The sequence below is a fragment of the Microtus oregoni genome, unplaced genomic scaffold (assembly GCF_018167655.1).
Source record: "Microtus oregoni isolate MIOR12 unplaced genomic scaffold, Mior012 000000F_ref0000247, whole genome shotgun sequence".
In the NCBI taxonomy this organism is placed as follows: domain Eukaryota; kingdom Metazoa; phylum Chordata; class Mammalia; order Rodentia; family Cricetidae; genus Microtus; species Microtus oregoni.
Genome location: NW_024543059.1, coordinates 92,217,890 through 92,240,450, shown reverse-complemented (window position 1 = coordinate 92,240,450; position 22,561 = coordinate 92,217,890). Strand labels below are relative to the sequence as shown.

The following is a 22,561-nucleotide window of genomic DNA, read 5'->3' as shown; positions in this document are numbered from 1 at the left end:
TGCCATTGCCAAAGACAAGATTACATAAAGACTGTCAACTTTCTCATCTGGAGATCCATGTTCCTGGTCCAGACAGTCCTGCTCAAAGTAGCAGTGCTGTTTCAAAGGACAAAACAGCAGGAGCTATGGACATTTTTGTCTAGAGCGGCTTCAACTCTCCTCTTTGGGAGAGTGTGGCAGACAGACTGACACTTTAAATAAACACAAATCTCAAATATTTTGATTAAAATCATTTTTATAGCTTTAAAAGGACATTCTACAATTTTAGTTTGAAATACTGAAATATTAATTGCCGGAGATAATAGTGAGTTGTCTGTTTTTAACTATAAGTGGGTTAAATTAATAATAGCCTTTTATATTTCTTCTTTTTTTTTTTAATATTTTATTTATTTATTATGTATACAATATTCTGTCTGTGTGTATGCCTGCAGGCCAGAAGAGGGCACCAGACCTCATTCCAGATGGTTGTGAGCCACCATGTGGTTGCCGGGAATTGAACTCAGGACCTTTGGAAGAGCAGGCAGTGCTCTTAACCACTGAGCCATCTCTCCAGCCCCCTATATTTCTTCTTTTCTTCCTGAGAGAGTAATCTGATTGTGCTGCCCTCTCCGGTCTAGAGCTACTTCTCCTCAGTTTCTCAACTAGCAGCTCATGAATTTCCTATTAGACAAATGACACTGTTGTTTTCACTAAAACTGTATATGTGAGTGGTTGACAGTTAAAGAGAGCTTAATATGGCAATATCTATTCTAATGTTAGAATTTGTTTGCCTGAGGAAGTCAGAAGAGGGCATCAGTTCCCCCTGCACTGGAGGTATGGAATACTACCATATGGGTACTGGGTCCTCTAAGAGCAACACGTGCTCTTAACTGCTGAGCTGTCTCTTCAGACCCTGTATTTTGTCCTAGTCTGACTTTTGTTTAGTAATATTTGTTACCTAAAAGATTACTGGTAGTTACTATGAAATGGTCAAACTGGAATAATATGGTTGAAATGAATTAGAGTAGATGAAGGTGACTCAGATTTGTTTTTCCATATATTGACTTTTATATCCATTCTTTCCATAGGATGACAAATCAAAAAAGCAGTTTGTTTGTATTAATACTCTAGAAGACACACAAGCCGTGAGAGCAGTGGCTTTTCATCCAAGTGGTAATTTATATGCCGTTGGCTCAAACTCAAAAACCCTGAGAGTGTGTGCCTATCCTGAAAAAATTGATCCAAGGTAAGAATTGCATTGTTCCACTTGCCTACGTTTTCAGTTAGCTATGCTGGTTGCTTTTTCTTTCTTCCTTTCTCCTCCCCCCCCCTTTTGTTTTTGGATTTTTGAGACAATTTCTTTGTGTAATAGCTCTGGCTGACCTGGAACTTGCTTTGTAGACTGGGCTGGCCTCGAACTCACAGAGATCTTCCTGCCTCTGCCTCCTGAGTGCTGGGATTAAAGACATGCACCACCACCGCCCAGATGGTTGCTTTTTAATATTTGTCATTTATTAATGTTTCAGTTCTTCCTTTTCTTCTGTTAAAGCTTTATTAATCAGTGCCTTCATTATTAACTTATCACCCATCATATTTTTGATTATGGCATTTTGTATTAGTAAGTCTTTCTTATTTCTATGACATCTTTTTATCTTCAGGGTTCTTATAATCTATTTATTATGCAAAACAAAAATTAGGCAGGTTATGGCTCATTTCAGACTGAAAAACTAGACTTTTTTTTCCTATGGAAGCAGCATTTCACTTGTAGCCTAGGTTGGCCTTGAACCCCAGATCCTTCTGCCTCTTTTTTCTTTGCAGGCACCTGCCGCCATTCCCTGTATTACTGTTCCTATAGTTTCAGAGGAGTTAAAGTTAAACTATAGCAATTGCTGATATTTGGCCATTTAAAACCTACAAAAAGTAAAATTTCATTTGGTTAACCTAACAATATTTTTTACCCTCTTGTTCTAGCAAATTATAGAATTTGAAAACCAGATATATATTCTGAAAGATTTGTCCTGAAAATGCTAATATCCATTATTTATAGCTTTGCAGTGGTATATTTGCCTATGGTATACAAGACACTGGACTGGGTTCAGTCCCCAACACTGCAGAAAATTAGTTTTTGTTTTGATGTAACTTCATAGGAATCTACATTAGAACGTTTTTGTCAGTTTTTTTTTATTTTGTTTTTGTTATTGTTAAATTGTCTGCTGTGAGTAAGCTAACATTATAGGCCTAGAAGGTGGCTGAGCAGTTAAGAGCACTGGCTTCTGTTTCAGAGGACCTGGGTTGAGTACCAGGTTCCACGATGCCTCCCAACCATCTCTAACTCCAGGAGAACCAATATGCTGACACATAAGACACAGACATAGGCATAAACATACATGCGGTCAGAACTTTCATACACATAAAATAAAAAACGAGCATTATAAAGATTATGAGATAATTTGATAAATTTTTCTGCTGATGGAAATAAACTTGTATTAATACTCTAGAAGACACACAAGCTTTTAGAACAGTGGCTTTTTATCCAAGTGGTAGTTTATACTATTGGTACTGTTGGCTCAAATGAAAAAATTCTGTGTGTGCCTATCTAGGAAAAATTAGTTTTAGTATAAAGATACCCAAACACGCTATATAAATCCTTAAAAGTTTTAATTATTATAAGTACTATGAGATATATTATTTTGCATTTACAAAGCAAATTTTAATGTAATACTTATCTGACAATTTCATACATGTATATAATGTACTTTGATCGTATCCACTCCTCCCCCTTTAACTCTTCCTAGACCTGCCCCCTGCCCTAAACATACATCCATCGCTCTTCAACTTCATACACTTTTGCTTTTTGTTTGCTTTATTTTTCAAGACGGGATTTCTGTACAGCCCTGGCTGTCCTGTACCTCGCTCTGTAGACCAGGCTGGCAATCAAACGCAGAGGTCTGTCTGCCCCCCTGCCTCCTGAGTGCTGGGATTAAAGCTTTGTGCCACTGCCTTCTGACTTTTTTTTTTACGTTAAATACACAATGAATCTAGTTAGTATTTTTCACATACATATGAGTATGGGACCATCCACTGGCGCACGGATAACCTACCAGTACCCACACCCCCGAAGAATCCTGACTCTCTGCTTATTACCAATAGCTCCTCAAGTAGCAGTGGAGCTTGAGCCCCTCTCTGGTCTGTTGTTGGAATTTTGACTGGCTTGTCCTTTCGCAGGTCTAGAGTAGGTGCCCCAGCTGCTCGGAGTCCGTGAGTGCAATGCCATGTCATGCAGAGGAGGCAGCATTTTGTAGTGGTTCCTTTCCAAGGGTCTGCTGGTTGTTTGTTTCCAAGTTGTCTGGTTTAGAGCTGAGCACTAGCGCTCTCTTATTCCTAGCACTTTGACCAGCTGTCCATCTCTGTATTAACTGTTGTCTGCTGCAAAAGGAAACTTTTCCCCTGTAGAATCATTTAAAGACAGATATGAGGTGCAGAGATAGTTCAGTGGTTGAGAGCACTTGATGCTCTTTCAGAGAACCAGCATTCAGTTCCTGGCTCTCATCAGGTGATTCACAACCATCTGTTAACTTCAGTCTCAGGGGGTCTGATACCCTGTTCTTGCCTCCAAGGGCACCTGAATTCACATAGGCAAACATACATGCAGACACACACACATGTATACATAAATTAGTAAAAAAAAAAAAAATGAGGGAAAGGAATCATAGAGCCCCTGTTAGTTCACAGTGTTAAAATACGTTGTTGCTCATTGTCTGAGTAAATAGAGTGGATGAATGCTCTTGTATGTTTGTAAGCGCAGCACATGATGCAGTGCCTACAGAGGCCCAAAAGGGTGTCAGGTCCTGGAACTGGAGTCACAAGCAGTTGTGAGCTGAACCCAGGTCCTCCACCAGAACAGCAAATACTCATAACCACTGAACTATCTCTCCAGCTCTGCATTACTAAGTAGAAATACTTGAAAAGGAGAAAGCAAAATGTTAGATCAGGGAGCGGATAGCAGGAGTTATGGTGGCACAGCCCAAGACTTGTCTGTGTAGAGCTGCCACACCCTGAGCAGCCCTTCTGACCTCCATCTTCTGTCCCCTGCAGCTGTTCTCTGACTTTTACTGTTGGGGAAACAATCTTCCTATCTTTTAGAACTCAAAACTTTATTCTGTCCCATGATGACTTACATGTAGTGGTCACAACATTATCTACCCTAACTAGATTTTTAAACTCTGGAAAGAGATCTTGTCATTTTTATTTTTATCCATTTTCACCTTTTCTTAAACTGAGCCACATTGTTTATTACTTGTCAATAAATATTGTACGTTCCACCGGGCGGTGGTGGCACACGCCTTTAATCCCAGCACTCGGGAAGCAGAGCAGGTGGATCTCTGTGAGTTCGAGGCCAGCCTGGTCTACAAGAGCTAGTTCCAGGAAAGGAACCAAAAACTATGGAGAAGGGCTGGAGAGATGGCTCAGAGGTTAAGAGCATTGCCTGCTCTTCCAAAGGTCCTGAGTTCAATTCCCAGCAACCACATGGTGGCTCACAGCCGTCTGTGGTGGGGTCTGGTGCCCTCTTCTGGCCTGCAAGCATACACGCAAAACAGAATATTGTATACATAATAAATAAATAAATATTAAAAAAAAAAACTACGGAGAAACCCTGTCTCGAAAAAATTCCCCCCCCCAAAAAAAATTGTACGTTCCTAGTTTGTATTAGCTTTCTTTTGTTTATTTTTTCTTGGAAAAAACTTCATGAAAAATGGATAAATGGAGATTAAAAAACCATATATCCTATCTATTATGTGATCTGAAATGATAAATTTGTATAATAGTCCTATTTATTATGTGATCTGAAATGATAAATTTGTATAATAGTTATAATTTTACATTTTGGGTTAAAATATGGTTTATATTATTTTATGATTTTAGAAATCTGATAATCTACTGTAAGTTGGATGTGGAGATTTAACATCAGCATTCTTGAGTTGGAGACAGGAGGATTATTGAGTTGGAAATCCAACCTCTCCCCAAATAAAACTTTGCTGCTGGATAGTCTTCTCTTCCTTCCCTTATAATAGAGAATTGCATGTTAACTAATTTTAAAAATCAAGAAGTTGAAATATCTTTATGTACTATTTCTTTTCAGTGCACATGACATGCCTAAGCAGCCAGTGGTACGATTTAAGAGAAACAAACATCATAAAGGATCCATTTATTGTGTGGCTTGGAGTCCTTGTGGACAGTTATTAGCAACTGGATCAAACGACAAATACGTAAAAGTGCTGCCCTTCAATGCAGAGACTTGTAACGCAACAGGTAGGGCCCGAGTGTGCAGCAGTAGCTGACATGCCAGTGTACCTGTGCGCTTCCCCTGCCGTGTCTTCCTGTTGTTACTAGTGAAATCTCAGAACATCTTGAGGAATTCATTTCTTTGTTCTGATTATTCCACTCCAGTGAGGTATTATTCTTTTAAATAAAAGTCTTACACATAGCCAAGTGGCATATGAATTTTAGAAAAACATTAAGGTGAAAATAATTTTTTCTGGGCTAGGGATGTAGCTGAGTGGTAGGCCACTTGTACAGTGTACAGAAGTATGCGCACGCGCGTGTGCATGCACACATGCACACACGACAGTGATAGAAACAGAGACAGAGAACCTTTAAATAACTACCATAATTGAACTAGTGGATATTTTTTAGAGTTTATTTGTCCTTTTTGTTTGAAATAAAAGACAGGGAGGTACTGGGTAGTGGTTGCACATGCTTTTAATCCCTGCTCTCAAGAGGCAGAAGAGGATCTCCATGAGTCCGAGGCCAGCTGGTTACCATGAGCAAGTTCCAGGATAGCCACTGCAGTTTCACAGAGAAATCCTGTCTTGAGAGACTAAAAACAAAACAAAACAAAGGGCAGAGAGGCAATGAACTTTCTGTAGCTCTGTTTTAAGGACAGTAATAACTAAATCAGTACATTGATTTCTTGAAGTTTCATGTTCAATAAGTGAGCTATGTCAATCCCTAAGTTCAAATATAAACCATATTACACTATTTTGAAGATGAGTTTTTTAGGTTAGTTTACAAGATGATGGGTTTCCCTGTGGTGTGCCATGCTTTGCTCTGACGCTGCTGTATTATCCTTGTCCAGTGCTTAGGCAGCTTTTTAGCATCCTCCTCACACAGTAAGTTGAGCAGCATTTTTTTGTTTTTAATTCTTACTGCTGTTTCAGGACCAGATCTGGAATTTAGCATGCATGATGGGACAATCCGAGATTTGGCATTTATGGAAGGCCCGGAAAGTGGTGGAGCTATTTTAATAAGTGCTGGGGCAGGAGATTGTAACATTTACACAACAGATTGTCAAAGAGGACAGGGTCTCCATGCTTTGAGTGGACACACTGGTACGTAACAATCACACTGTGTGCTCTTGCCTTTTGCTCAGCCTGTGCTATGTGCTGTTTTCATTGGTGGGTAGAGCTCTTCATAATGGGTCTTTCTGAGACAGATTTTTATTTCAAAGACCTTCATTGTGAGTTTTGGATATCAGAGTAGTAATAATGGTATTATTATCTATTTATTCATCACAGAATTCCTGTAGTTTAATCTTCACAGGCATTATATGATGTAGGAAGTTTTATTCCTCTTTATATATGAAGACAGTGGGGCAGAAAGGGTAACGCCAGGAAGTGGCAGATCAAAGATGTGATTCTGTATCCATTTCATTCAAAGCTAGTAATCTAACAACACGGAATAACTGCCTGTGTTTTCTTCATGAAAGTTACCATTATTTCAAGTGACAAATTTGTGTGTATTAATTATTATATTTTGAAATACAGAAATTACTTATTCTACTAATAGAGTCACCAAAGAAAGAATGAATTTGTTCAGAGTGGTTTTGATGTGTTTTAATGAATTTTTAAAAATTAATCTCTTTGATAGTATATAAAATCTCTATGCTGTGACATTTGGTTAACCAGTAATAAGAAGGACTTGCTTTGAGACATGCCCTTTCTCACTTAACTGCATGTATGGTCTTTTTAGGGCATATTTTAGCACTTTATACCTGGAGTGGCTGGATGATTGCATCTGGTTCCCAGGATAAGACTGTTAGATTCTGGGATCTTCGAGTACCAAGCTGTGTTCGTGTGGTTGGCACAACATTCCATGGAACTGGTAGGTTTTTCATAGATACGAAGTTCTGTGAGAAAGGAACTTCATAAATTATGCTAGTGTCTGCTTTTCTCTCCCCTCCCCCATCTTCATGTGAAAAAGGAAACTAGGGCTGAGAATATAGCTTAGCCGATACAGTGCTGGACCAGTTAATGGGAGCTCTGAGTTTAATTCTTAGTACCAAATAAATCAGGTCAACCTGGGCTACAAGAGACTCAAAAACCAAACAAACAAAAAAGCAAAAAAGCAAAAGGATATCTGGGGTGGAGGTTTTGAGGGAAACTGACTTTGTATTTTATTGATTAGTTTCAATTCTTTTAGAATTCATTCATATGTTACCATATTTGTAAACCAATACTAGATTAAATATTGTGTTCCAGGTCATCAGGCTTGGCAGCAAGTGACCATTACCTGATCGGATCATCCCACTGGCTCTAAAGATTTTTCAAAGATTTATTTTTATTTTATGCGCATGGGTGTTTTGCCTGTCTGTATGTGTGTGTGTACCATGTTCTTACATTGTCTGTGGAGGCCAGGAGAGGATTTCGGATCCCTTGAAATTGAAGTTACAGAAGGTTTTGAAGCTACCGTGTTGGAGCTGGGAATCAAACCCTTGTTTTCTGTAAAAGCATTAAGTGCTCTTAACCACTGAGCCATCTCCCCAGCCCCTCTCTGTCGGGGTTCAGTGCCAGCCCTGTATTGTTTCTCCAGCCCAGAGGGGAGGCATGGATTAAAGACACAACTCACATGGCTTTATCAGGAGAGAGAGTCTCAGTGACCCTGTATTATTTCTCTGGACCAGAGTGGGAGCGTAGGATTAAAGACACAACTCACATGGTTTTATCAGGAGGGAGATACTAAGTGATCCCTCATGAAATCCTGAGTTCACAATCCTGAAAATCCCTCTAGTTTATTCTCCAAACAGCCTTATATAAACTTAGGGAAAATTCATTAGCATTCTGTTTGCTAGGTAACCAGGTGAATGTCTCTGGTCACGTCCACACCTTTGACCACACCTTTCTTTGCCCATTTTGTCACACCTCCTATCTTCCTGCTCTGTTTGCCAGCTCTGTAAGCCAGCTCTGTCATGTAGACCGAATTAACACCTCTTTTCAGGCATTCTCCAAATTACAAAGATGGGAGCAGAACAACATTAGCATATCCTGACCCTTTGTTAGGGAGGTGACCACCTCCTGTGTGGCAGGTGCAAACTATGGCCTGGGGTTCTGGTCACCATACCATGTAGAAATATGGGCCTACACCTCTCCCTGCTGATGTAGGTTGCCCTTCTGTATGCTGTGAATATTTTTTATTACCATGATTAATAGAGAAGCTGCTTTGGCCTATGGCAGTACAGAATATAGTTAGAAGGGAAAACAAAGCTGAATACAGGGAGAAATAAGGCGGAGTTAGAGATGTGAGCAGCTGCTGGAGAAGGTAACAAGCCATGAGCCTCGTGGTAAAATATAAACTAACAGAAATGAGATAATTTAAGTTGTAAGAGTTAGTTAATAATAAGTCTGAGCTAATAGGCCAAACAGAACATAGTTAATATTAAGCCTCTAAGTGGTTATTTTTAAAGCAGCTGCGGGATCAGTCAGGATGAGAAACTTCCAGTTACACCCTGTCTCTATTATTTTCTCTCTTCCTGAAACTCCTGACTCCAGGTTTTAAAGGAAAGCCTCTTCTTTCCTTTTAAAGGCTGTGCTGTGCTGTTTTTAATATATTGTACCTCTTCTTTCTAATGCTCCTTTCCTCTGATGAACCTCATTTCCTGAAGAATGTTCATGTGCTGGCTCCTTTTTATGACTAGCTTTGTCTTTTATTTAACAGTGTTCTTACCTAGTGTGGGCTCAGGGGGCTGTTTTGGCTAAATGGAGTGTTCTGAGATACCTGTTAAGTCTGTTTTTACTCTTTAGCAGTGGTTCTCAACCTTCCTAATGTTGCAACCCTTTAATACAGTTCAAGTTTTGGTGACCCCAACCATAAAATTATTTCATTGCTACTTCATAATGTAATTTTGCTACTGTCATGAATTGGTATATAAATGTCTTATACACAGGATATTGATATGTGATACCTGTGGGTTGCAGCCTACAGGTTGAGAATGACTGCTCTATGGGGAAGTTCAACTCTAATGTTCTGGTTGACTTCTTATTTAGATGATCTGTCTAGAGATAAGTACGGTATTGAAATTACCCACTGTTTTTCTATCAAGACTTATTTAAACTTTAAAAAGCCATTGGTATTTGTTTTATGAAAAAGTGGCCTTCTTTTGTTCTCTTGACCCTCAAAGGCCTGATGCTAGTGACCTACTTCTGCATGCCAGGATCCACCTCCTAAATATTTCATAGCCTCCCCAAATCCCTTCCTGCAGTAGGGGAAAAGTATTTAAAACACGAAGGTATAGGGGGCAATCTCAGATTTAAACCTGATCTGGTATCTTGCATCCTTACAGTTTCAGTTCAAAATATTTTCTTTCCTTTTATATAGCATCCCAAGATTTTCTGTGAATTCATGTTGTTTCTGCAATCTGAGGTTCTCTTCCTTTTGTCTTCTCTTTATCAGGCTTTTTTTTTTTTAAGATTTATTTATAGCTGGGCAGTGGTGCTGCACGCCTTTAATCCCAGCACTTGGGAGGCAGAGGTAGGCGGATCCCTATGAGTTCCAGGCCAGCCAGGTCTAAAGAGTGAGTTCCAGAATAAGTCTCCAAAGCTACATAGAGAAACCCTGTCTCAGATTTCATTACAGATGGTTGTGAGCCACCATGTGGTTGCTGGGAATTGAACTCAGGACCTTGACCTCTAGGCCATCTCTCCAGCCCAGGCTTATCTTTAGGTTTCATTCAGCATTGCCTTACCACCATGAGATTCCTTTGACTGCCCTAATTCCAAACTCAACACTGCTCGGTCACGAACTCTTAATATCTACTTAAAATAATGTTTTTGCTTATCTTTCCTAATAGAGATTAAATGGTCATACCTGTTTCATATTCCAGAGTAGACGGACCACCTATTGTAAAATGCCTAGCCCAAGAGACAACTGAATATTAATAGTCAACTTTTTAAAGAAATGAACTAAGATTTCTTTTGGCACAAAAATTACTTCACAGAATCAAGTAACTACAATATAAAAGAATGCAACACATCTTTGCATCATTAAAACAAATGTTCCACAGCATAAACAAATGTAACACATCTTAAAATAATATTCCACAATTCTCCTATGTACCAGCTATTCTCATTTTTCCTAATTTTTGTGTATATTTTTATATATGTAGTGTATGCGTGTGTTCATGTGTGTGTGTGCAGATCCATTCATTGTATATGTGTAGGCCAAAGGTTAGTTGATATCAGGTATTTTCATCTATTTCTCTCTACCTTATTAATTTCTTTGAGGGTCTTTCACTGATTCTGGAGCTTTCCACGTCTGCCAGACTGACTGGCCAGTGAGCTTGTCTTCACTGTCAGCACTGGGATCACAGACATGCATGCCTGGCCTAGCTTTCCCACGGGTGCAGTGATTTGAACTTGGGTCTTTCACTTTTCCCAGAGTCATATCCTCAGTCCTCAGTTTCTCTAATGGAAAAATAATGATAAATGACTCTGTGTGTGTGTGTGTGTGTGTGTGTTTGTATGTGCGTGTATGTATGTATGTGTGTGTGTATGTTTGTGTATGTGTGGGTGTGGGTGCCCATGTGTTATGGTGTTCTCCTGAAGGTCCTGGTACAATTTTAGAGTCGATTCTCTCCTTTCACTATGTGGGTTCCAGGAATCAAACTCGGGTCACCAGGCTTGGTAACAAGCACTTTTACCTGCTCTGCTGTGCTGGTTCTGTCTTTTCTGAGTTTGATAATTTATTTACTACAGTGACTCATTCTTATAATTTTTTCCCTCATACAAGTAAGAGACCTATCAGGCATTCAAATGAGATGTTAAATGACTGGACACTAGTCTGGGGAAGGCTGTTTTATTTGACCTCTGGACTCTTTTGTACTTTTTTTTTTTTTTTAGACCCACTCAGTTATCTGTCAGTATTGTTTATCCTTTATTTTTTAATTCAGGCCTGAGTCCCTCATTATTTGGTTATTCTGCCTTGTCTTCCTTAATAATCTATTTTAGTTGCTTGTACACTTTCAGGTAGGTTAATCTTGTACCATGTAACCCTCTTGCTTACAAACTTGCAGAGATGCTTGAGCTTCAAACCTGCAGCTTAGATTGCAAGGCTCAACCGCCTTTCATGGCTGCCTTTCCTACTTGAACCTCTCAGCTTTTATATGTGTTCATTTAATGTTTTCTTACGTAATTCTTCCAGACCATGATTCTTTTTTCTTGTCAAAGTTTCAAGGAAATATCTTAGTTTACAAAGGTGTGTTTACTTCGTGTATACATTGTTGTTCTTTTTTTAAAAAATGCTCCAAGATCCCCGCGGCAGTAGGCAGCAGACATGCTGTAGGTTCCAAATGGTGGCGGCAGGCCATGTGGTGGCAGGCAGCGGGCCCAGGGAGCAGCCAGTCCCAGGCAGAAATGGCTGCCGGTCCCGGAGCGGCGGCCTGAGCAGTGGGGGAGGGCCATGTGGCGGCAGACAGCGGGCCCTGGGAGCAGCCAGTCCCAGGCAGAGACGGCTGCTGGTCCCAGAGCAGTGGTGGCGGGCCATGTGGCAGCAGGCAGTGGGCCCGAGGCAGAGACGGGTGCTGGTCCCCGAGCAATGGCTGGTTCCAGGCAGGGAGACACATGGCAGGCGGGCAGAAGACAGAAACATGGATAGACACGACATGCAGGGTGAGGTTGAATGTTTATTCAGGGGGTTATGGAGGAGGAAGGGTGAAGGGGGGGACAGAGAGAGAGGGAGAGAGAGAGAGAGAGAGAGAGAGAGAGGGAGGGAGGAGGAGGAGGAGGAGGAGGAGGAGGAGGAGGAGGAGGAGAAGAAAGAGACAGAGAAGGGGGAAGCAGAGAAGTGGGGAGAGAGGCAGAAGCAAAGCTGCCTCTCAGAGAGGAAGATGAAAAAGAGAGCAAGCTCAGGCCGGAAGCTGAAGATCAGCCTGCCTCAGCGGATGAGGAGGGGGAATGGGTGTGGCTTGTCTCTTAAAGGGACCAAAACCATAACATTCCCAGGTCTTCCTTATAATAAAAAGCACGTACGTCAAGGAAGCAGAAAAGGAAGGGCCCAAGATGGCGGCGGGCAGGTCAGAGGTAATGAAAGTGGGTGTGGCTTGTCCCTTAAAGCGACAGGAAAGCACAACATACATAGATACCATTATTTATACTGTTTACTGTTTTTCATGATTATATCCTCTTTTTCCTGTGAAGTTTCCACAGACTACTTGAACTACTTGGGTATCGAGCACAACTCTTCAATCTTACTTTCATGATTGATTTCCTTTAAGAAGAAAAATCAAATCTTTTCCTTAACAAGAAAAACTAAATTCTAAATATTAAAATTTTCTTAGATACAGTTGAGTTTTGGCAGATCCACAAACTATCATTAGCATTTAATTTTTGTTTTTTTTGAGGCAGAGGCAGGGTTTCTCTGTAGCTTTGGATCCTGTCCTGGAACTAGCTCTTGTAGACCAGGCTGGCCTCGAACTCCAAAGATCCGCCTGCCTCTGTCTCCTGAGTGCTGGGATTAAAGGCGTGCGCCACCACTGCCTGGCAGCATTTTTTTTTTTAAGATTTATTTATTATGTACACAGGCCAGAAGAGGGCACCAGATCTCATTACAAATGGTTGTGAGCCACCCTGTGGTTGCTGGGAATTGAACTCAGGACCTCCAGAAGAGCAGTCAGTATTCTTAACCTCTGAGCCATCTCTCCAGCCCAGCATTTAATTTTTTTAGCCATCTTTTTGTGCTTGCTTAGGGTCATGAATGCCCCCATTGAAAATATATGGCAAAATTAAGGCTATATCCTTTAGACTCAGAACTTTTTAAAAAAATTTATTTAATTTTAAGCACATTGGTGTGACGGTGTTAGAGTCCTGATCCAAACTGAGTTATAGACAGTTGTGAGCTGCCATGTGGGTGCTGGGAGTGTTTGAACCCAGGTCCTCTGGAAAGGCAGCCGGTGCTCTTAACCGTTGAGCCATCTCTCCAACCCCCAGACTCAGAACTTAATTTCTGTTGTTAATAAATCATAGGTTGCCTTGTGATATTTCCTACACTGTTGCTTTACAGTAAAATTTGTTAATGGGTTTTCTTGTTCCCTCAGCTAGATTCTCTAAGTTGAGTATAAGAGGTATTTTTAAGTCTTGCCTAGTAGTGATCACACGGGGCTGGAAGTGTGTTTTCTAGCACTGTTTCACAATGTTATGCTGGGTGAGGGGTTTTCAACTCAGAAGAAACAGGTTCTCGTTTCTAAAAATGATACAGTGGTTATTTAGTTAATTTGGATTTTTCCTTATACAATACATTCCTTATCAAATCAATATAATAGTGTTGACAAGTTACATCAGATCATTAGTGTGTGGTTCAGTGAACATAAAGTGCTACATTGTGTCATAAGTGTATTAATTTTCTGTGTTGCGATTTTCATTTCTCAACTATAGGCAGTGCGGTGGCATCTGTGGCTGTGGATCCTAGTGGCCGTCTCTTAGCCACAGGTCAAGAAGACTCCAGCTGCATGCTGTATGACATAAGAGGAGGCAGAATGGTCCAGAGTTACCACCCTCATTCCAGTGATGTGCGCTCTGTTCGCTTCTCTCCTGGAGCTCACTACTTGCTAACAGGCTCTTACGATATGAAAATAAAGGTGACAGACCTGCAAGGTGATGAGACCAGCTTCCCTTTGTTTTTAATCTCCTTTTGGGGCTTTTCTCTAGTTTGATACGATTGACTAACATTTTAAGCTTCAATGTTATAGTTATTGAGAAGAATGAATTAAGATTTCTTACAGTAAATTATTAAGTAAATGGAGTGAGATGTTATTTAATAAAACACATTTTATTCCATTTATTTACTACAGTGACTTATTCTGTGATATAAATGATGGATTTATATGCTCCTTAGCATCCTTACAAATATTGTACAATTTATATGATTAGTACTTCAGTGTCCAGTTTTATCTTTAAACATTTTTTTAAAGATTTTTATTTATTATGTATATAGGTTTCTTCCTTCATGTATCCTGCAGTACAGAAGAGGACACCAGATCTCAGTACAGATGGTTGTGAGCCACCAGGTGGTTGCTGGGAATTGAACTCAGGACCTCTGGAAGACCAGCCAGTGCTCTATTCCTCTGAGCCATCTCTCCAGCCACCTCTTTAAACATTCTTTAACTAAATGTTTGCTGTGTAGCTATTAGGAAGATGAATTAAACAGTTAGCTCCCATCTTAATGGAGGTTGTACTTTAGAGGCCAGTGAAAAATAAATTAACAAATGATGTCATTTTTTTAGGTCCTGGCCAGTGCTATTAAAGGATTATCTAGTAGGAGACAGTGATTGTAGTTAGGGGTTGGCTGTTCTAGACAGGGAGATGCTGTCTGCATGGAGCCTGAATCATGAGTATAAGCTATCCCAAGGCCCTTGTGAAGAGCATAACACATGCAAGGATGCTCAGGCAGGGGCAGATGGGAAATGGTCATGAGTCTTCAGGAAGCCAAGGTTGGAATTGAGTGAACCCAGGGAAAGAGATAAAAAAAGTCTAATTTTGAGACAAAGTTTATTGGCACAAAAGGTCTGTTTTTAATACAAAAACCAAGAGAAGGGTCAATTTCTCATGTGCTGTCTGTCCTCCACATGCATCCTCCCCATTGTCAGTTTCTCCACCAGAATAGTACATAAGTTATAACCTGAATCCTTCAGAAAAATCATTAATCAAGAAGTAATCTGATCTAATTACATCCTTAGTAATTTGAGTATTCACTTGTGTGTGCTGTTAGTAGGACAGGGATAGAAATGCGGAATTGGAGAAGGTGCTGCTGCAATGGCCTGAGGACAGGCGGTGTCTGGGAGTGAGGTGTGAAGCGGAGGGGAAAGAAGAAACTGAATTTAAGGGATTTTTAATTCAGACTAGATGTAGGGAGTAAGAGAACAAGGAGTTGGTGGTCCCGGGTTTCTGACATAAGCAGACAGTGCCACTAGTGAGAGGAGGTGCATGGGTAGGGCAGAGCAGATCTGGGCAAGAAAACAAAAGAATTTGGTTTTAGAAAATTTAAATTTAAGACAGGTGCCAATGGGGTATTAAATGATTATTTAAAGGCTGGATGTGGTGGCACACGCCTTTAATACCAGCACTTAGGAGGCAGAGGCACGCAGATCTCTGTGAGTTTGAGGCTAGCCTGGTCTACAGAGTGAGTTTCAGGACAAAAAGGGCTACACAGGGAAACTCTGTCTCAAAAAAAAAAAAAATGGTTCCTAATCTGAAGTTTGGGTTTGGAGATGAAGTGAGTGTGGATCCTAGGTTTATAAACACACAGGTTAGGTGTGATTTCAGAGGAGGAAAGACAGAGGACAGAAGGGGGTCTGCCAGATGACTCTGGGACCCCTCAAACTTTAAATCAGGAAAGGAAGGAAAATCGTCGAAGGCCTTGAGCGAGATCAGCAGCTTGGGAGGAGAGAGTGCAGCCACAACAAGTGTTGCTGTGTGTTTGTTACCAAATCCTGACGTTTATCTCTGCCTAGGACTTTCCTGCTATAGCACCCTAGAGTAGCAGGAAGTCTACAATCTGTCTACTCACTTCTTCCTTGTAAGCCAATGTCTCTTCTTTCTCAATTTAGGGGACCTCACCAAGCAGCTTCCTCTTATGGTGGTGGGGGAGCACAAGGACAAAGTGATCCAGTGCAGATGGCACACCCAGGATCTTTCCTTCCTGTCATCGTCTGCAGACAGAACTGTGACCCTCTGGACTTACAGTGGCTAGAGGCCAAGTCGGTCTGTGCAGTGAAAGCACAGACTCGAGACTACTGAATTGTGAGGACTACAGGCCTGAAGAACGTAGACTTTCCAGAAAGACTTTACACAAGGAAGCCCCTTGTTACCATGTCCTGTTGACAGAAGGTGTTGGGTGGTGGTTTTCAGTCTTCCATGTGTGTTCATGCTGCTGTGTAGTCCCCTTGCCAAAGTCTGCAGAAGAACTCTTATGTTGGTTTGCACGCCAAGTCAAGGTACAGGATGTGTTTATGGTTTATTATTAAATGCACTCTCGGGTTTTGCCCAAATAACAGTTTTATACATACACTGACATGGAATTAATATTTAAGTAATTGTTACATATAATACACCCAAGTCCTCCCCAGATGAAACATAGGTGTTCAGAAGTTACTTTGCTCTTGTCACAATCCCATATTGTATCACGTGTCTTCTAGAGGTCAGAATTTGGTAAATCTCTAAAATTTTACATGACTGCCTTTACATAGGGATCATTATTGGAGTTCACAATGAAAGGAAAACCGCTTCTCCGCGCATTTCTTTTCCTTAACCCAGGGTCTGGTCACTAATTTGTCACATCATTTTGTTTCCAGCTAAAACGTAACTATTATGCTTTGGAAACTTGTTGATTTCAATTTTTTGAATGCACAGATACCTCCCTTCGAGGCGATACTGTAGAAGCAGAGCAGCCTCAGCTATGAGGAACAATATCTGATGGTAGGGTTAATTTACTGGGTAGCATTGTCCTCTTCAAAATTAAAGACTTTGCCATGACCTTAGCATGGCTTGAAAAACTGTCTGCATGATAATTTAAAGTGGGGAATTGGAACTTTGCACTCCAGAAACTAACTTGGGTTTTTCTTGCACAGTTTGTGTAATAAAGAATAATGATTTTATTTGTACAGTACTATAGATCCTAACACTTTATGTATCTTTATTTTCATATTGTTCAGTACTTTACTTTAAGTTATTAAATAGGCTATTTTATTTATTTCAACTGCAATTGTATTGACCTGTCTGTTCACCATATGTAGCAAGCATTTTAAATCTATAGGCCAAGTGGGAAGGGCAGTAGAAGTGTAACTGTGCTTTTATTTCAATAAAGACCTCTTGACACCTACAACTCCATCCGTTTCCCATGGTCTAAGTCTGTGGCACTCTGTTGAGAGTGCCGCTTCCAGGTTTTTTGGAGCAGGTAGGTCCAAGGAAAGAAAGTTGCTGGAGGAGTGGACCTATGCCTTACCCTAACATTTTCCTAAAGCTCGTCTACTAACGTGCTCTGTAACCCCTAGCAACAGATAGCACTTCTCTCCCCCCCTCCATCCTTTTGCCCTTTGCCCTTCAGGTATTGAAGGATTGAACCCAAGACTTTGCACATGCTAAGCAGTCAGTCTACTCCTCCTGAGCTGCATCCCCATCTCTTGTGACTTTTAGTTAACAAAGCCTGTCACAGCAAGGGCTGGAGCATAGTTCAGTAGTAAAGCACTTAGCAGGGCATGCAGAAGGCCCTGGGTTCAGTCCTCAGCACTGTAAAACACATAAAAATGAGCACACATTCTAACCCGGCTCTAGTTGAGTTTGGAAGCTTTTGAATGTTTAACAGCTTCACCCTCACACAAGCAGAGGGGAACACTGTAAAAACCAACATCATCTTAAAATTAAACCTCCTTAGTTTAGTTTAATGCACAGTTTCACAGACTTTAGGATTTCTGTTTTCATTTTGTTCTGAGATGATCTCACTCTTAGCTCTGGCTGGTCTGGACCTCACAGATCTTCTTTCATTCCGAGTGCTGGGATTAAAAGTGTGCAACCACAGCCAGGCACTGGTGGTGCACGCCTTTAATCCCAGTATTCAGGAGGCAGAAGCAGGAAGATTTGAGTTCAAGGCCAGCCTGGTCTACAGAGCGAGTTCCAGGACAGGCACCAAAGCTACATAGAGAAACCCTTCTCTAAAAACAAACAAACAAAACAAAAAGGTGTGCAACACTATAGCCAGGTAGGGTGTCACACCCTCTAATCCCAGCACTCGAGAGGAGAGGCAGATGGACCTCTGTGAGTTTGAGGCCAGCTTGGTCTACATAGTGCATTCCACAATAGCCAGGGCTGTCAACACAGGGAAACGCTGTCTCAGAGAAAGTATTTGTTCTGTGTGGGCACCTCCATAGCCCAGCTTACCTTTTGTTCTCTGTGGGGACCAACGTAGATGAATTCTCTACATTTTTGGAGCAGATTTTTCATGGTTCCTATTAGCTGCTTTTCCTAAAGGGCAAAATTGCTCATTTATCATGGAAGACATTATAAAAGTTACAAATGAGGAATAGGGAGCTTCCCTGGGCAACAACTCCAGGACTCCATGTATACAGCTACCCAGTCATTCTAGGGCAGTTAATTCTTTTCTCTTTATTTTCCCATCTTTCCCTTCCTTTCCACTTCTTCCTTCTCATAAAAATTGTATTTATAGGATACCATGAACTTTTCAACTCCTTTGTATATTTTCTTCTAGCTTTTTGACATGGCACATTATGTACCCTAGTAGATAATAAAATATCAAAATTTTATCAATATATCCCTGTTAAGTTTCATGGTAGTAGATGTGCATGGCGTTACATTCCTGTATAGCAACTGGACTTCCTGAGACCATCTCAAAAGATTTATATTCAAATAACTACATATAGAGTTAGGGATATAGCTCAGTGGAGAGCTTTTCCTAACAGTGTAGCTCCGTGGCAGAGTTCTTCCTGACGTGAGTCTCTCAGTTTGCTTCTCAACACTACCCACCATGCCTCCCCAAGTTTATGAAATGCTGTATCCTACTTAAATCACTGTCGGGAAGAAAGCTTTCAGGACTCTCAAGTGAGGTATGAAATCCACTTCTCTTTAACATTTTATTAATTTATTTACATACACATAGGTGTGGTATGGGGCAATCATCTATATTCTGTCAATTATATTTTAAATAAACGCTGATTGGCCAGTAGCCAGGCAGGAAGTATAGGCGGGACAACCAGACAGGAAGTAGAGGTGGGTCAATGAGAACAGGAGAATTCTGGGAAGAAGCCCATTCCTCTGCAGTTGTGACCCTGCCACAGAAGAAGCAAGATGTGACTGCTTCGCTGAAAAAGGTACTGAGCCATGTGTCTAACATAGACAAGAATAATGGGCTAATATAAGTTATAAAAGTTAATAAGAAGCCTGAGCTAATGGACCAATCAATTTATAGTTAATGTAGAGCTCTGTGTGATTTCTTTGGGACATAACAATTGCGGGAACTGGACAAAGATAGACAGAAGCCCCCGACAACATAGGTGTGTGTATGTGTCTCTTGGTGTGCACTGAGACACGAATAGGAAGGTCAGGACAGCTTCTAGGATTTAGTTTTCTCCTTCTACCATATTGGTTTGAAGGGTCAAACTCAAGTCATCAGGACTGGTAGCAAGCTCTTTACCTGCTGAGCCTCTCATAGGCTCCAATTGCATTTCTTTCATTGCATGGTCTGATATTAAAGCACCAGAAATGACTTTTAGTAACTGTTGAGATAACTGTGTCCATTCCCTGTGTCTCCACACTGTCTTCCCCATGGAGCTGAGTAGATTCTGAGCTGCATACACAAAGGAAATGCCAAGACCTAAGTCTCTGCTCTTCCAGTTCCTCTCAGGACGTGAGGAAGGAGTTTGAGTAAAAGGTGGTCCTGGACTTCCAGTCTAATTCAAATTTCCCCCTTCTCTTTATTTTTCTTTTCTCCATTAAAAAATATGTAGCTCTCCTCAAAAATATAAGCCCCAAAGATACAGTAAACAGTGAAAGGAAGTCTATGAGACGTGAAAAAACGCTCACAAATCTTTAATGATATACCATTGTCATCAAGAAGTGGTGGCACACACCTTTATTCCCAGTACTCAGAAGGCAGAGGCGGGAGGATCTCTGTGAGCTCCAGGACAACCAGGACTGCGCAGAGAAACCCTGTCTCAAGAAAAACAAAACAAATATATGTATTTGTCCATTTAATATATCTGGACATGGCAGTTGAGAGGCTGAGGCAGGAGAACAGCCACAAATTCAAGGCTAGTCTGGGCTACATAGTAAATCTCAGGCCTTCCTGGGTTGTGATAGAGACCCTGTCCCAAACACACAGACATAGGATTACTAAAATGTAACAATGTTCAAAACCAACAAACCAAACAAAAACCCTGATTAGAAAGTAAGGGATTTGAATAATCCTTCACCGAAGAAGTCAATGGAAAGATACTCTCCTGGAGACCGTCTATATTCCTATATACCTAGCCACTTGAGAGGCAGCACAAGTCTGAGGCCAGCCTGGGCAGCATGGCATTATCTCCCACTACTGCCACCAAAATAGATTCAAACACAGTTGAGGATGCAGGCATTTTCCTTGCACACACTTGTGATTATAAAATGCTCTATAGAAAGGTTGGCAGTTCCCACAAAGTTAAAACAAGAGCCAGGTGTGTTGGCACATGCCTGTAATCCCAACTATGGTAGTTGGAGGCTGTTGGGGTCTAAACAGTAAGACCCTCTTAGAAAATACAGAATGAAATAAAAATAAAATTACTGCTCAGCAATCCTACATTTAAACACACATTACTGCGGGTGGAGAGATGGCTCAGTCGTTAAGAGCACTAGTTGCTCTTGCAGAGGACTAGGTTTGATTCCCAGCACCCATATGGTGGTTCACAACTGATAAACTCAGGTCCAGGGGATCCAGTATGCACACATGATACACATACATGCATGCAAGCAAAACATTCATTCATATGAAACAAATGTTCAATAATATTATGTGTTACTTGAGTTTTAGGACCAGAGTCCTGGCCCCAAGTCCCGACGTGCCAGGCTCAAGCACTTGATGTTTCCATCAAAGATGACAAAGGATGGAACAGAGATTTAATCAACTATGTTTGGATGAACAGTGTGGTAGTATTGTCAGTTCCATGAATTGGGCATGCCTCTAGGTTAATAGAGGTAGGAAGACCCCTTTAATTGTGGGCAGCCCCATTTCATGGGCTTGTGTCTTGTAATGAATAGTATTCCTAAATCGCTCGCTCTCCACTTTCTGATTGGGGATATAATGTGACTAATTGCTTCAAGTTCCTGCTGCCATGACTTCCTGTCATCGTGGACTCCTCCCTGGAACTATGAGCTCAAATAAGCCTGTTCTTCCTTGAGATGGCAATGCAGGCACATTTGATCACAGCAACAGGAAAAGCAAATAATGGAGACGGATTAAGGAGTTCAGAGGTTCAAAATCCCCATATCCAAGGATAACCTTGAACTCCTCATCCATGTTCACATCTCAGCATCCATAATTAAGATTGTTGGTTCATGTGCGCACACACAAAGACGTGGGAGTAAACGAGGGACTTGATATGAAGAATGAGAGCAGAAGGAGGGGGAAGGAGACAAAAGAGGGTTATGTATGGTAAGTGGGTTTGGTCAAATACATTATAAACATGTATGAAAATAAAATGTAACCAGTATCCATAATTAATACATACTAATGAAAAGAGTGGGGGATAGAGGTATGTGAGTTTAATTAGGGTTGCTTACTTGAGCATGCGTGAGGGGTTATTTACAGGAGCATGGGTGGGCAACTTACCAGTTGCTACACCACTGAAGGAAAAATAGTCTTCTCCCCAGCAATCATCAACTGCCCATAGCTCCTCAGGAAAGAGTGGGGCCTTATGAGCCCTTGGCCATGCTCACAATAATGCAAGAGTACTGGCAGCTCTTGCAGAGGACCCGGGGTTCAATTCCCAGCACCCACATGACAACTCACAGTGTGTAACTCCAGTCCTGGAGTATCTGGCTCTCTCACACATACATACAAGCAAAACAATGCACATAAAATAATTTTTTTTTTTTTGGACAGGGTTTCTCTGTAGCTTTGGAGCCTGCTCTGGAACTCGCTCTGTAGACCAGGCTGATCTCGAACTCAGAGTGATCCACCTGCCTCTGTCTCCGGAGTTCTGGGTTTAAAGGCGTGCACTTCTACCTCCCGGCAAAATAAAATAAATCTTAAGAAAAGGCCAGCCTGGTCTAGAAGAACTAGTTCCAGGACAGGAACTAAAAAAGCTACAGAGAAACCCTGTCTCGAAAAATCCAAAAAAAAAAAAAAAGAAAAGAAAAAGAAAAAAATCATCCTAGAAGTAGATTTGGTTTTATTGCAAACACTATACAGTCGAACACATAAAAACAAGCTAACACCTTTAATCCCAGCACTCGGGAGGCAGAGGTGGGCGGATCTCTGTGAGTTCGAGACCAGCCTGGTCTAGAGAGCTAGTTCCAGGACAGGCTCCAAAGCCACAGAGAAACCCTGTCTCGAAAAACCAAAAAAAAAAAAAAGAAAAAAAAGAAAAACAAGCTAACAGTAAGAAAATATATTTCGTATTTCTTTAACGCACTTGGGATCCTAAGGTCAAATTACCCCGAACTGAATTATTGGTTGAGTAATTGAAAAGCCCTGACTTCGGAGCAGAGGAGCGAGGCTCGGCCCCGCCCCTAGGCTCAACCAATCAGCGGCGCGCGCGGGAAGGCCGCACAGC

General features: G+C 41.1%; 1 protein-coding gene across 5 annotated transcripts in view; it reads left to right on the top strand.

The window, feature by feature from the left end:
• The window catches only part of Wdr47 (WD repeat domain 47), a 53,500-nt gene extending 36,382 nt beyond the window's left edge, over positions 1-17,118 (top strand). For all 5 annotated transcript variants that reach the window (XM_041649969.1, XM_041649962.1, XM_041649988.1 and 2 more), the window contains exons 10-15: positions 1,068-1,225; positions 5,120-5,289; positions 6,198-6,368; positions 7,009-7,140; positions 13,680-13,898; positions 15,851-17,118. In XM_041649969.1, coding sequence (XP_041505903.1) covers positions 1,068-1,225; positions 5,120-5,289; positions 6,198-6,368; positions 7,009-7,140; positions 13,680-13,898; positions 15,851-15,993 — 993 coding nt within the window. In that variant the 3' untranslated portion in view covers positions 15,994-17,118. The remainder of the gene's footprint in view (positions 1-1,067; positions 1,226-5,119; positions 5,290-6,197; positions 6,369-7,008; positions 7,141-13,679; positions 13,899-15,850) is intronic.
• The last annotated feature ends 5,443 nt before the right edge of the window (positions 17,119-22,561 follow it).